General features: G+C 38.8%; 1 protein-coding gene across 3 annotated transcripts in view; it reads right to left on the bottom strand.

The window, feature by feature from the left end:
* The window catches only part of PICALM (phosphatidylinositol binding clathrin assembly protein), a 70028-nt gene extending 56504 nt beyond the window's left edge, over positions 1-13524 (bottom strand). For 2 of the 3 annotated variants that reach the window (XM_010086606.1, XM_010086593.1), the window contains exon 1: positions 13460-13523. In XM_010086606.1, the coding sequence (XP_010084908.1) occupies positions 13460-13487 (28 nt within the window). In that variant the 5' untranslated portion in view covers positions 13488-13523. Of the gene's footprint in view, positions 1-13459 lie in introns of all 3 variants that reach the window. The other variant, XM_010086600.1, reaches the window with a different exon arrangement.
* Between the last annotated feature and the right edge of the window lie 6 nt (positions 13525-13530).

Below are 13530 nucleotides of genomic sequence, written 5' to 3'. Positions count from 1 at the left end.
GCGAGTTAGAAACAAGACTTGTGGAATATGTGGACAAGCCACTGTTGTACTGCCAACAGTAAGCAATCAATCCTTGCAGACTGCTCTCAAATACCTCCTAGACTCATGCAAAGTACTAACAATATGCCCTTACCTGGCAGCTAGCTAGCAGTGCTACAGTAACATTACTGTAGCCCAGCCTACTGGAACAGAGAACCCAGCCTACTGGAACAGAGAAACCAGTTTGTCAATAGCTGACACAGAAAATCCTCAATAAGCACAACTCTATAGCTGTTTTGCCAGTGAGACGACTTGGATTTTTTCAAGAAGGTGGGCCTTTAACATCACCAGGGTTTACTTCAGTATCTAACCCCCCTCAATCCTGCAAAGAACTCCTGATCTCAACTTGTGGGAATAAGTCCCATGGTTGTGGATGCCAGCATTGGTGCTAAAGCTAAACAGCCTCTCTTCAAAGCTTCTAGTTCCAGAGTTCACCTGGTCCAGATGGGATTCAGATCAAACCTGTTCAAAAGTATACCCAAAGGCAGACACTATGCCACCTTCCAAGATCTGTGACTTCATTCATCCTGCATTACAGAAAAACAGAGAAAATACAGCTGACTTTATGCACAGCACATTTCGTCCGTAAAGACCTCTAGCACAGTTTCTAAATCTAAATGCATGGATCTTCTAAATATATAAAGTGTTCACACAAACGTAATTTAGAAGTTTCTTAGATGTTTAACTTCCACTTTAATCTAAAAGATGCATCAGAAAGTAATTTTGTAGTAGTGGTGTACCATCACCCTACAGCACAGTGAAACTAAAACCACCATCGAGCACTAACACCAGCCTCACCTCCTGCCACATCTCACTGAATAGATTTTCAAGCCCCAAAATTCTCATGATCTTTGTTATTTTATAACTAATCACACACGTGTAATTCACATTTTCTCCCTTTGAATGGCAGTGCTGCATCTTCAAATAGACAGTTTAATAGACAAAACAAAAGATAAGAAATAACCAAAGCCATCTGATCTGATGTTTTCCTACTTCCAATAGTTGTCTCATTTCACTAGCTCAAAAGTCTTACTCTCTCTAGCAAAGTTGTTTGGAATATCTGTTATTCTCTCCCATTTTAAAACAAAATAAGACTTTGGAAATTAGATTTCCTTCTAAACAGTATGTAATTCAGAGCAAGAATAGCACATTTTTCCTGAATGTCTTTGGGAGCTGTCAGGAAACATGATTCTCCCCCTCTATTCTGCTCTTGTGAGACCCCATCTGGAGTACTGTGTCCAGGCCTGGGGTCCCCAGCACAAGAAAGACGTGGAGCTCTTGGAACGGGTCCAGAGGAGGCCACAAAGATGATCAGAGGGCTGGAGCACCTCTCCTATGAAGAAAGGTTGAGGGAACTGGGCTTGTTTAGCTTGGAGAAGAGAAGGCTCCAGGGAGACCTCATTGTGGCCTTCCAGTGCTTGAAGGGAGCCTATAAACAGGAGGGGGAGCGACTGTCTACAGGGGTTGATAGTGACAGGATGAGGGGGAATGGTTTTAAACTAAGAGAGGGGAGATTTAGGTTAGAAATTTGGTGGAAATTTTTCACACAGAGGGTGATGAGCTACGGTGCTTCCTTACCAGCCTACACAGTGGATACTTGCATGATAAAGCTGTCCAAACCGGTGCAGGGAGAAAGATGTGGTCAGAGCACAGCTATGCATGCCCACGTATCTCTAGAAAGTCCTGCCAGATTAGACCCTGCAGCAAAGGACAACATATTGCAACCTGCAGTGCCAACAAGGCCCCAGGATTTGGAAACTTCAAGGAGAACAGATACAGTACTAATTGCTTGTGAATAAAGCTACTTATGAAACTAGGCCTGCACAGATAGTGGTTGGCAACCCTGCCCACAGCAAGGGGGTTGAAACCAGATATCTTTAGGGTCCTTTTCAACCCAGGCCATTCTGTGAATCTATGATTTGAGTTAGAGTTATGCCTCTGTATTTGCCTACCTCCATCAGTGCTGAAACTGCAGATGAAGATGTTTACATCCACCTCCATACAGGAAAGTTTTTTGGTCAGACTATTACTTTCTCCTTCCAGTTTCTGGAAAGCACTCATGTCAAAACATCTTACTATGCAGCCTCCCAGACTGTGTAATGCCTCCTCAGCAAACCAGAAACTATATAGCACAATAAATTCAATGTAATTAAAGCTGTGCATTGTAAAAATATTTGAAGTGCATGGTATGACATATTTATTCGCACATACCATCCTCTACAGCTTCATCTACAGTAAAGGGCTGTCTGGTCAATTACTGGCAAAAAAGAACCCCAGACATACAATTTTGTGGAGATGTCCTCTTTGCTCAAGATTTTACCATGAGACTTCTCCCCCCCCACTGACAAAAAAATCCAGACAAATGACTTGAATGTGCGAAGCAGCAATTCCTCAAACTTCAAATATTTATCATTCAATAAAAATCAAACACCAACTTTCTCCTACAAAGTGACTGTCAGAAAACCACACAAGACACCGCAAGTTTACACAGTTGGGTACCTGGTATCTCACAGATCAAACAGGCTAAGTTTTGTATTCCCTGATGTTATACAAAACAGTTCAAATACACAGTTTTGCTGAATGCATCTGAGATTTTTCTTTCTCTAAGTTAAAAAATCAAAAGAAAAATAGTTGGCTTCATAGCAAAGCAAGGGGACTGAGATGATAATAGAAAGTCTGAAATGAATTCTAGACATGAAATTGTGAAATTGTGTTGGTTTCCTTCTATTCCTTGCTCTTTCCCCTCAATCTCACAAGTGATTTCTTCATGTGAAAGGCCATCTACACACCAGGCATCTCTATATTAATTCTGTCTACTAAATGGGACTAATCTTCATTTTTCCCAGCAGGAACAGGAGAAAAGCATAACAAAAAACATGAGGCTGCTCCTTCCATGGTCATGTGCAAAATTCTAGTAATTTTGGTTATAAAAGTGTCACTACTTTCTAAATTACTATTTTTTAAAGCAACTAAAATTCAAGATACCTGGATCCAGAGTACTTCTTGCAGCCAGTTTAATGCAAGCTCCATCAATTCCATACCATCTGTTTCACATTTTGCACTTAAAGTAGGTGAATTCATTAAAGGAAATTTGTCACTGACGGCCACTTTCATACCTTTTAGTTTGGCCAATACAGGATTGGATTTTGACATAAACTGCTGGCAAACTGGATAAAACAAAGCACCAGAGCTCAAAGAAAAAACAAATCACCTCCCTCTCTCCCATCAAAACACTGGCATCTTCACAAAACTGTTTCAGCTGACACTCGTGCCCTGTCAATGTGCAGCTCTCCCATGAAGGGAGGCAGTCAAGTAAAGGAACAGCTAAAATCCTCCATGCTATTAATAGAAAAGTTGGAAATGCCTGCTTAATTTAGCTTTTACTTCCTTCTTCAATTTAGACTAACATCTCCCATGAGATATTTGAAGCTCCCTGAGCAAAGAAAACTCATCCTGGCTCACCCCAAGTACAGCTTCAGCGCACATTTGAATAGTATCCTTTTACAAGGGCACAACAGCTAAAGGATCAAACCCATCCTTTGCAGCCCATGTCAAAGTTGTTCAAAGTTTTAAAATATACTGTGATACAGGTTTTTTTATGGTCTGCATTGAACATGGAGAGGGAAAATGAAGTTGTATTTTTCCAGCACCATACACTAAGCTTTACTGATTTTCAGTAGATAAAGCAAAGGACCTTACAAAGGGGAACTCGCCCTCCTACAGCAATGCTGTTATGTCTGAGTTTCATAAATTCAGATCAGCTCTTCCCCTCCTTCCCCAGTTTTAGATATCGCTCCCAAGCACTTTATTAGTGATCAGGTGGTTATCAAGTTTCAAAGTTTCAGAGCAAACATGGAGCTTCAAACCCTTAAGTCTGAAACTGCACCAGTAAGGGAAGCTGTACACAGAACTCCTCCTCCATATGCCACAGCTTTCAGATGGGAATTTCTCTATTTACCGTGCACAAGGACATGTCCCTATCACAAATAGCCTCTAAGATAAACTAAAGCCAAGAGCAGAAAGTAAATAACATCTGCCTTTTGGGACTCAGTAAAAAATAAAAAAAATTACTTCAGCCAGATTGTATCTTTAAAATGAAACTGTTTCATAAAGAAAAGGTCTAACAATGCAAAATACAGTTATTCCATTGGCTTCAAAGTAAGATTTGTTCACTGGTTAAAACCTCAGAGAGCTAAAAAGAATACGGAACTATAGTAAAACTAGGTGTTAACGACATCTTGTGTCAGTCCTACTACATACCAAGAGGCTGACCACATTCCGGTCTCCAAAAGCTCCTCATTAACGGTTTAAAATAAAGACAAAAGTATCTCCTCTAATGCACTGTATTTTACTTACAGATAATTAAATCTGAAGAAAGTCTCCTCATAAAATAACTGTGTGTAAAGAAAAGGCAAAAAAAAACCCCCAGCAGAAAAAAAAAAAAGTGAGCCCCTGGAAATGCAACAGCTTCAAATTCATAACAAAGCAATTCCAAACATTAGAATTCCAAACTAAATGTGCTGTTCCCTGGTATTTGAGAACTAACACAAGAGTCTCTGGATTTCCACCCACTCACACACCACATTCAGCAGTAAACAAATTTCACATTATTAAAGCAAAGTAAACTGATAAGAAATTGACTTAATTTATGTTTTAGCTTAAATTACATTTGATAGGCTTAAGGATGCTACTGTTGTGGCAAAGCATTCCAACTGAACAGATCAGGAACAAAGTTTGAGCTAACTCCCTATTAGCTATCAAGAACTTAAATTTTCCCCCAAAGCACACCTAGGGTGCTAGTCCCTGTGTTTCAAACAGTTTGCAGCTAGGAGTTGTGCATCCTGAGCTTTTCCATTAGACAGCTAATCAAATGGAGCAACTTACTACGCATTTCATACCCTCATTATAAATAACTACTGCCCAGGAAAGCAAAAGTGTTCATATTTGGTTTCCATTGACTTTTCCTTCATTCCTATAATTAAGAACCACTTCACGTATATTTTTGATACTTCAATTTTATTCTGCAATGCCGCACTGTGACAGTCAGTCTGAAATGCAAGCACTCCAGGGAGAAATAACTCCTATTGAATTTAAGACAGGTTATTAATATATTACAAAAAATTGTATTAAAAGTATGATAAATCCAAATTCAGTCATTTGAATAAAAACCAGATAATTAGAGTATGTCCATACCAATTAAAGCAAAGTGACATGGACTGTCACCTTGAGAATTAATTCAAAATTAAAATATACCTAAGGATTCCAGTATATTTCTAAACATTAAACAAACTTGGTTAGTCAAGAGGAAAAAGAATACGAAGATACTGTTCAGAAATGCATTTTTTCCTGTTTAACTGTAACTATGATTTGAACACTACTAGTTGTAGGTCATGATGAATAAAAAGTAATTGCAAGTAAAACACCTGAATTTTACTACTAAAACTTACTGACATAATCACATATATAATATTAAACTTAAGTACCTCTTGTGAGACAGAAGAAAAGGATGAAGGCATTTCATGAGCAAGCTACACTCAATGAAGCTGCTTTACATCAATACAGAAACTAAGAATCGCTTTGTGAACTACAGCTGCATGTAGCTGCTATACGCAGTGAAGCAAATATTTCTAACAGACTGATTTTTAAATGAAAGTTATCTTTAATCTCTTCATAACAGTATATTTGCTGAATTATGAACAACAATGGTTTCTGGCAAACAGAAAAAGGGACAATTAAATCCAGAGTACACCACCATTCTCCATACGGTGGCTTAACCATTGCAGTAGTTTAACAACTTCTAACGTTTTACATAAAAAAAAATACTGTTGGTTCAAGAATACACAGACTTGTGGGGATCAGAAAAGTTCATAAAGTCTGAAATAGGTTGCAAGGATGGCTACAACTATGCAGGGGATGGGGATAAATCAAATTCAAGTGTGACCCAATTTCCGATTAAATATTGACCCCTTTGTCAGCAAGAGCAGAGATATCAGCCAAATAAACCAAGTGCAACTGCAAACAAATGTAGGTAAAATACTGATGTGATTTCTGAACAGACAGGGAGAAGGAGGGAAAAAGAGGTACACAACACCACATGACAAAACTAAACCTATCTGAAAAGCATGAGACAGGTACAGAAACACTGCCATATCACATTACGGCTCATTATCCATCCCAGAAGAATCCAAACATCGCCAACAGCAAAGCAAGTTACAAGCAGCCCTTAAGAATGCCAAAGAACATGAAGACACATACTTCTACTGTTTGAGCCAAGACACTCAACCTTTTGATTTGGCAGATAGAGCAAGAAATCACACAGAGGTGCTCTGAGTGGATTTACAGCCAGACTAAAGGCATTCAAAAATCTAATAAATAAATAAATTTAAAGCATGTTTACTCCTCTTCGTAACCTGACTTTAATTTAAAACTTGGTATATTATCCATTCTGGGTCTTGAAATACAGTTTACTATTGTAACTTTAGAAACTTACACTGTGCAGGCTTGGGGGGAGGGGAGCAGGAGGGAGTGTTTTGTTTTTTAACAAAACTAATTGAGGAATGATATGAATTTCATTATCACCTTTTTCAACAGGATTTTAAAAAACAGTTTTTACAAGCTATTAATGTGCAAAAAAATTTTATACACTAAATATTTGACTAAGAAACTGCTATTAGTCATAATTTGTGCCCTAAATGTATTAAATTAATTATTAAAAATATCAACAAAGTATCTCTATTGTTTCTAAACTTTGCCTGTCATAGCATACAGTCGGCAACTGGAATAGCTCAGCTACATGCTACTGCAAGTACCATATTTAGAGTAAATATGTGAAATACCAGAGTGCAGTTTCAACCCGTGCAAACCTATCACTTCCTACATAAGCAAAAGAACCACTGCTGCCAGAACAGCACCGCTGCTAAAGCGTACAAATATTGTGACTGAAGGACTGCTTGCTTGAGAGGAAGCAATAAAGAACATTAAGTGAAGATTTCAAAAGTGTCTTTTCAGGAGAACACGTGAAAAGGGGAAAAAGAAGGAGTTAGATATGGCAAGCTCATCCTCAGTAAATCAACATAGGTCTGAACGAAATCACGTAGGAGAGCTCAGAATAAGTATAAACCCCACCTTTTGTATTTTTTATTTTATAGACCATGTATATGTCATGGCATGAATTAAAATAAAATCACCAGATTTCCCTTTATGCCATCAGTGTTCACTCCAGTAGATTTTCTTGTGCTTCACACTAGGAATTGACACTTCCAAGTTAAATTTTGGTGTATATCTTATTTTACACCCTCTGTTTTGAGGTAAAACTTATAAAAGCCTAACTTACTCATGTTTACCGTTGCAAATGATCCAGATAAGCATCACTTTAATAAAGTTCCTTTAGCAAAATACCACAGGAGATGTTTAGTCACAAATGGAAAATCCAGCATATTTCTTAAGTCTTTATGAAACACTTAACTTCATTAAGTTATTTTCACACAGTTAATACAGCTTAGTTCCCTCATTTCTCAAATCTCAATACCAGATTTGTCACATATTACTCATAACTTGGATTTGCCACTAGTAGACTTGAGAGTACCACAAGGTAGCACTGAATTTGCCAACAAGTTTAGAAAAATACACAGTTAATAAAGTTCATACCCTGCCTGCTTACCATCACATTTTACAGGAGAAACCTGCTAGAAGATCAAGAAAAACACTAAAACCAACTATTTTGTATCACCATCAGTTTCTTTCCTTTCCACTTGGTTGCAACTTTTTGGCAAGTTATTTCTTGTTTACTTCTAATCCAGTGCAATCATAATCAGTAATAAAGATCTCTCTCCTAGCTAAGGCTTTAAGACTTCAAACGGCAGGAAATCTCAATGGTTAAGCTAACATACTGATGGACAAAAACCCCCAGTTCTTTGACACAGAGCAAAGTTTTCATCGCTACAGCAGAAGAGTTTGCTAAGATACTCAGAACACACACTTGAGATTATTCCTTTAAACATGTATTACAAACTATCTGGAAATGTTTATTAACAGTCTCACTATAGGACTTCAAGAACTTAGAAACAAGTCATTTACAATACTTACCTGATTTCTTCTAACATGCTTGAGGAACAGCTTCTGCATGGCTTACAAAATACAAGAGTGCACATATCTGACCAGTACCAGAACCAGTGGGCTATTTTTAAAGACGTAATTATGTTCGAAAATTAATGAGTGAAAAGATTTTAAAGACATTGAGAAACTTAAAATTAAGAAGGCTATTAAAAGAAATAAACTTTGAAATACAAAAGACATCCCTGCCTCAGAAAACGTGTTGCATTTTCTAGGGAGAGCAAGAAGTCAGTAACAGTTTACAGATGAACTGTTCCAGCATTCGACCAGCATCACTTGCTACTGTAGTGTACTGAGAATGTACTTTACATAAGGCAACATGCATGACAGCAAAAAAGAGAAGCTCTAAATTCCATGTTGGATAAGTCATCGCTTTTGTATTATTAATGCAAACTAGTGTTACTTTGTGAGCCATTTTTTCAACTTAAAACTTTCACATCTACAGATCAAAACCCAATTTTAAGATAAGTAACTAAAGACTGAAATAGATCATTAAGTCACAGGTTGAACTGCAGAAGAATACCTCTTCCAAGTATCACTTTTAGAAGATACAAGAGATGACTGCACTATAAAAAAATTAAAAAAAAAAATCACAACTAGAGGTATAGCCTAAAGTTACATGACTAACCACAGCTGATGGAAAACAATGGCAATATGAAGATTCACAGTAAGCTGATTGCAGGTGTGCTACAGCTTCTCCTCCTTAGTTCCTGCCTCTTACTTCATCCAAAGTAGAATACCGCTTCAGGCTAAGTAAAATAGAACAACAGCTGCAGAACTAAATGGCTATTCTTTCTGCAAATGAGCAGCTGTGGTAGAAAATTGGCCCTCTGGCAGTCTAGAGTATAATAGTTCTCATACTCTACTAGAAGGCACAAACAAATATTTCAGAGGAATTACAGTAAGAAGTTAAGAAAAGCTGGCTAAGGAAGAAATGATAAAGGAATCATGGAAGAACTCAGAGAGAAAAATGAACACTTCAAAAGAAAGTTGTAACAATGCAATGATCTGTATTTAAAATAACTACAGTTACACAGAACAGTTCTAAGCAAAAATAACAATGGACTGTCTCCAGAAACTTAAGTCAACTATAAAATGGGAAGCAAAGCCATGAGAAACTTCAGGCAATTCTGCCAAAACCAGAAAGAAAATATGAATTTGGTGAAGGACTACAATACCACAAAAGGAACGCAGATAATCTATTTCTACTGGAGAACACAGCAGTATCCACAGACACCAGGAGTTAACTCACCTCAACACCGAAATAACCCAGCTGTGTTTCAGTTATCTAAAGGCAGGTGAACACTTAGAACACTGGGGTTTTTTCCCAGCCTTACTACAAACCTCTTGTGAGATACAAGGAAAAGCAATGATCTTTGTCCCTCAGTTCTGCAAGATACCTCTGCGCACCATCTCCTTTGGAAATGGAAGCTGTCCCCAGCACAGACATAAAACAAGGCTTCAGCTGGACTCTTATTTGTACTAACAGTAGCCTCTAGACAAAACCAAAACAGCTGACACTAGAGACTTGGGAAATAAGTTCCCAACAAGATCAGTTAAATTTACTTTCACTTACACACCTTCTCACAAACATCTACACAACACTGGGCAGGGTGCTGGTTTACCATCTTCCTTAAGAATACAGATTTTTCTTCACCATAAGAAGTCAAGGAAGTTACATTCTGGGATAACTATAGAGAGATTTCCTGTTAAGAAAGGATAATTACAGCATTGCAACTTCCTTCCAAGCCATCCATCTACATTCTCCTTTAAAGAGTGCTACTCCATTATCTATAAGCAGATAGGGTTACTATGCCATTCATTAAAGAACCCAACCCTAAATGTGTTTCAGATCAAAGCTGTTTTAAATACACTCCACAACACACGCACACAAACATTGTTATGCTGCTGAGATATCACTGCTCCAGTATTTCTCTGAACTGACCTAGTGAAACATAGTTAATGCCAAGTAGGAGGTATCTTCTGTTTTTCCTAACATGAATTATCCACCACTTATACCTATGGAAGCACCACCAGCCCCAATAGAATCATGTAAAAAAAAAAAAGTGAAACCTGGCACCAAGTTTTCCAGCACCATTTAAATTCAAACAACCTAAAGCACTTGTTCTTAGCATCACTATACAGAACTGAACACAGCAACCAAAAAGCTAAACACAAAAGAAAGGGCTGAACAAATCACAGCATACAAGTTAAACCCAGAAACCAGTTTTGAGCTACTGCTGCTCAGAGAGCTATGAAAACTAGGACAAAGTTCTAGTGAAACTAGGTTTTCTGTAAAAGAAATTTCATGAACTACACTTTGAGGGTTTCAAGACTATTAAACCTGTCTGATTACTGTAGAACAAGTAAAGAACCATTACAAAAGCAGCACCTAGATCACAAAATAGAGAATTCTTATCCCAGCTATAAGACTGGGCCTCCAGAACAGGAGAAAAAGCATACCCTGAGTGCAAGTATATGACCCATAAGACGATTGTTGCTACTTGTGATAAGCCATGTCCACTTCTGAACTAGCATTGTAATTCTTTCTCCCTCAAAGCAAACAAGCAACTAAGCTTTGTAGCAGGAGAGGAAGAACTTTCTTTGGAGTAGATTATATTTTTACCATTATGGGCTAAGAATGCCTTTTTACATTCTTTGATTATTAAGTTAACGGTCACTGAGGGAAATGCAGAAGGAATATACAAACCTAGGATGGGGATCATTTCAGTTTTGGAACCCCACAGTCAAGAGCAAGATAAATAAGGATAGGAATAACCATGTGCCCAGGTACCTGTGTCGGACTACCCCCACTTGTATGAGTTAATGTGAGGCTGAGTTACTTAAATGTGTTAATGATGGCTCAAGCTTAATAAAGAAACAATTTCAGAAACAGGACAGCCAAGAGATTTAGAGATCTGTATAAGCAATATAAACACCATATTAACAAGAATGTATGTCATGGTCACAGAAAATGCTACAAAACTAAGACTTCATTCCAGGACAGTATTAGAAAACTCAGCTTATCAACCTGTCCAGGACAGAACCTTTAACAAAGGAAGTTTTAACTGTCATTACAACAACAAACACTACTTAGAAAAATATTTAAGCATGCCACCTATGAAGACTGGTATATTAATTGTCATTCACAGCGAGATGTCAGTTCATAAGACTTAACTTGTAGTTAAACCGTTTGTTGTAAAAGGCAGATAACTGTTAAAGTGCAAATAACTCAGAGGTGGGGCTTGAGTCACAGCTTGTGCAAGAAGCATTCATTTTTAAACATACAACCATAAACGGTATGAACAAAGAAAATTTTCAAAATACGAAACCATGTGTCATTTCCTGATGCAAGGAACAGAGACTCCCAACAAACTTATTAGAGGCAGCATACAAAACTTATCTACTCATGATCTATTTTAAACACTAAAAAAAAAAAAGGCAACTAGTAGTAAAACCAATTAAAAAAACAAGTTTGCTTTGCTCTGATAAATTAGTTCTCTGAGAAAGAAGCAGGAACTGGGACCTTTGACAGTATAGAGTAGACAAGAGAAATACACAAATGGCTTTCTCATCCAGCAACTACCACATAGCTTACTAAGGAAGTTCAGGCACCCTTCTACAGCAGCATCCTATAGGTCTCAATTACGACGTCCCCAGCAACCCTGTTCAGAACACCACCCTTGTACACACACCCTTGCATGCACAAGCTAGTCTGAAGAGCAGTTGTCTAGTCAGTTTGATGTTCTTTTTCATAAAGCTTATACCATGAAATAATTCAGCTGCTAAATGTCCTATAACTGAAACTGTACTTTTAGCATCCTTACAGACTAAACCTGACAAAGTTTTTTTCCAGAAAGCCTCCCTTCTGTTGTGTGAAATTCTGTAACACCATGACTTCATACATACGCCATGTGACAAGGTGCTTTCTCTACCTCAGACTAAGTTACTTAAAGCCCAAAGTTTTCCTCAGCCTTCTGACAACCTGGGCTGAGCAAAAAATAACAAAGCCACTCAGTTACTACTCAGTCTTCATGCAAGAAATTAAATGGAAAAGGAAACAGCAGAAAGAAACTGAGACAGCTGTTCTGGGGCTACCCTAAAAAAATGGATCACATCCGTCTTAGGTACTCGCAGAACAAGAATTTCTTAAAGTCAGATATGTTTTGGTGGAAAGAAGACATAACTACAGTACAATTAATCCTAGTACTATCATCTGGTCTTCTCATTTGGATATAGAACGACTCAGAAGGCACAAATTCAAGACACACGAAGACCAAACCTGACGTGGGTGGGAGGAAAGGAGAAAGCATACATACAGAAGGCATAGCCACACATCTCTCTCCAGTATCTCATTACGTACCGGGGGAAGTGAAGGGAGGCTTGACGGAGAGAACAGTCCTTAAAAAGACTAGAATAAATAGATGCAAGGTAATAAGGTATTCAACCAAGAACATTCCGAGTCCTGTGACCTTACAGGTTAGTGGAAGACACACTAATACGAACTTCAGTGCTCATCATACTCTTCATAATCACCTGCATGGAACAGCTGACAGAAAACCTTTCAGGCCTTCCCACTTCAGATTTATTTTTAATAGAAAATGAAAAATTGCCATTCCCTGTATGGGATGTTAAACTCAGGTACTGAAAGTCTAAAGAAGTCCTTAGGCCCATCTTCCCAAGTGAAGGAGACAGACTAGAAAGGACAAGACTGATAAGACTAAGAACAACCTTACTGAGAGAGATTAGCCGCTCAAGCACTCATTTCACATTCTTCTACATGAACATTTACAAGAATGAAAGATTTTTTTTTTTTGTCAGTGAATTCAGATAACTGATCAGCTATTCCTTCTTGAAACTCCTGCACCTCCTCTACTGAATGGGGGAGTGGTGCCCTAGCAAAACACAGATCAATTAGTAAGGAAATTACAGCCCATTCGTCTGCTTGGCCTCTGTGGTTCTATCTCTCCAAAGAAGGGGTATAGGGCAAGCCCTGTCCTTCAGAAGCTCACATTGTCCAGGGCCCTGTGCACAGGGAAGAGCTAATAAGGCCCCTACCCTGACCAGCCTCTCCCAAGCTCTTCATCGCCACGTCCCCGATGCTACCCACCCCTCCACCCATAAGAATGTCCTATGCTGAAACACACAGAGCTTCTCCGCCTGACAAGGCTTCACGTCCCCAAAAGGCCAGTGGGAAAGGAGGCAGCCCCACAGCGGGTACCCTCCTCCCCGGGACCCCGGGACAGGGGGTGGCCCGGCGGGACGCGCGGGGAAAGCCCCTGGGCCGCTATCCCTCCCCGGTACTCACAGTCCAGGTGCTTCTTCTTGGGCCCCATGACCTCGTGGGTTGTGGCCTTACAGACGGTTTTGGAGACCGCC

The sequence above is a fragment of the Pterocles gutturalis genome, unplaced genomic scaffold, assembly GCF_000699245.1.
Source record: "Pterocles gutturalis isolate BGI_N339 unplaced genomic scaffold, ASM69924v1 scaffold10031, whole genome shotgun sequence".
Taxonomy (NCBI): Eukaryota; Metazoa; Chordata; class Aves; order Pterocliformes; family Pteroclidae; genus Pterocles; species Pterocles gutturalis.
Note: the sequence above shows the minus strand (reverse complement) of the source record. Positions and strands in the feature narration are given on the sequence as shown.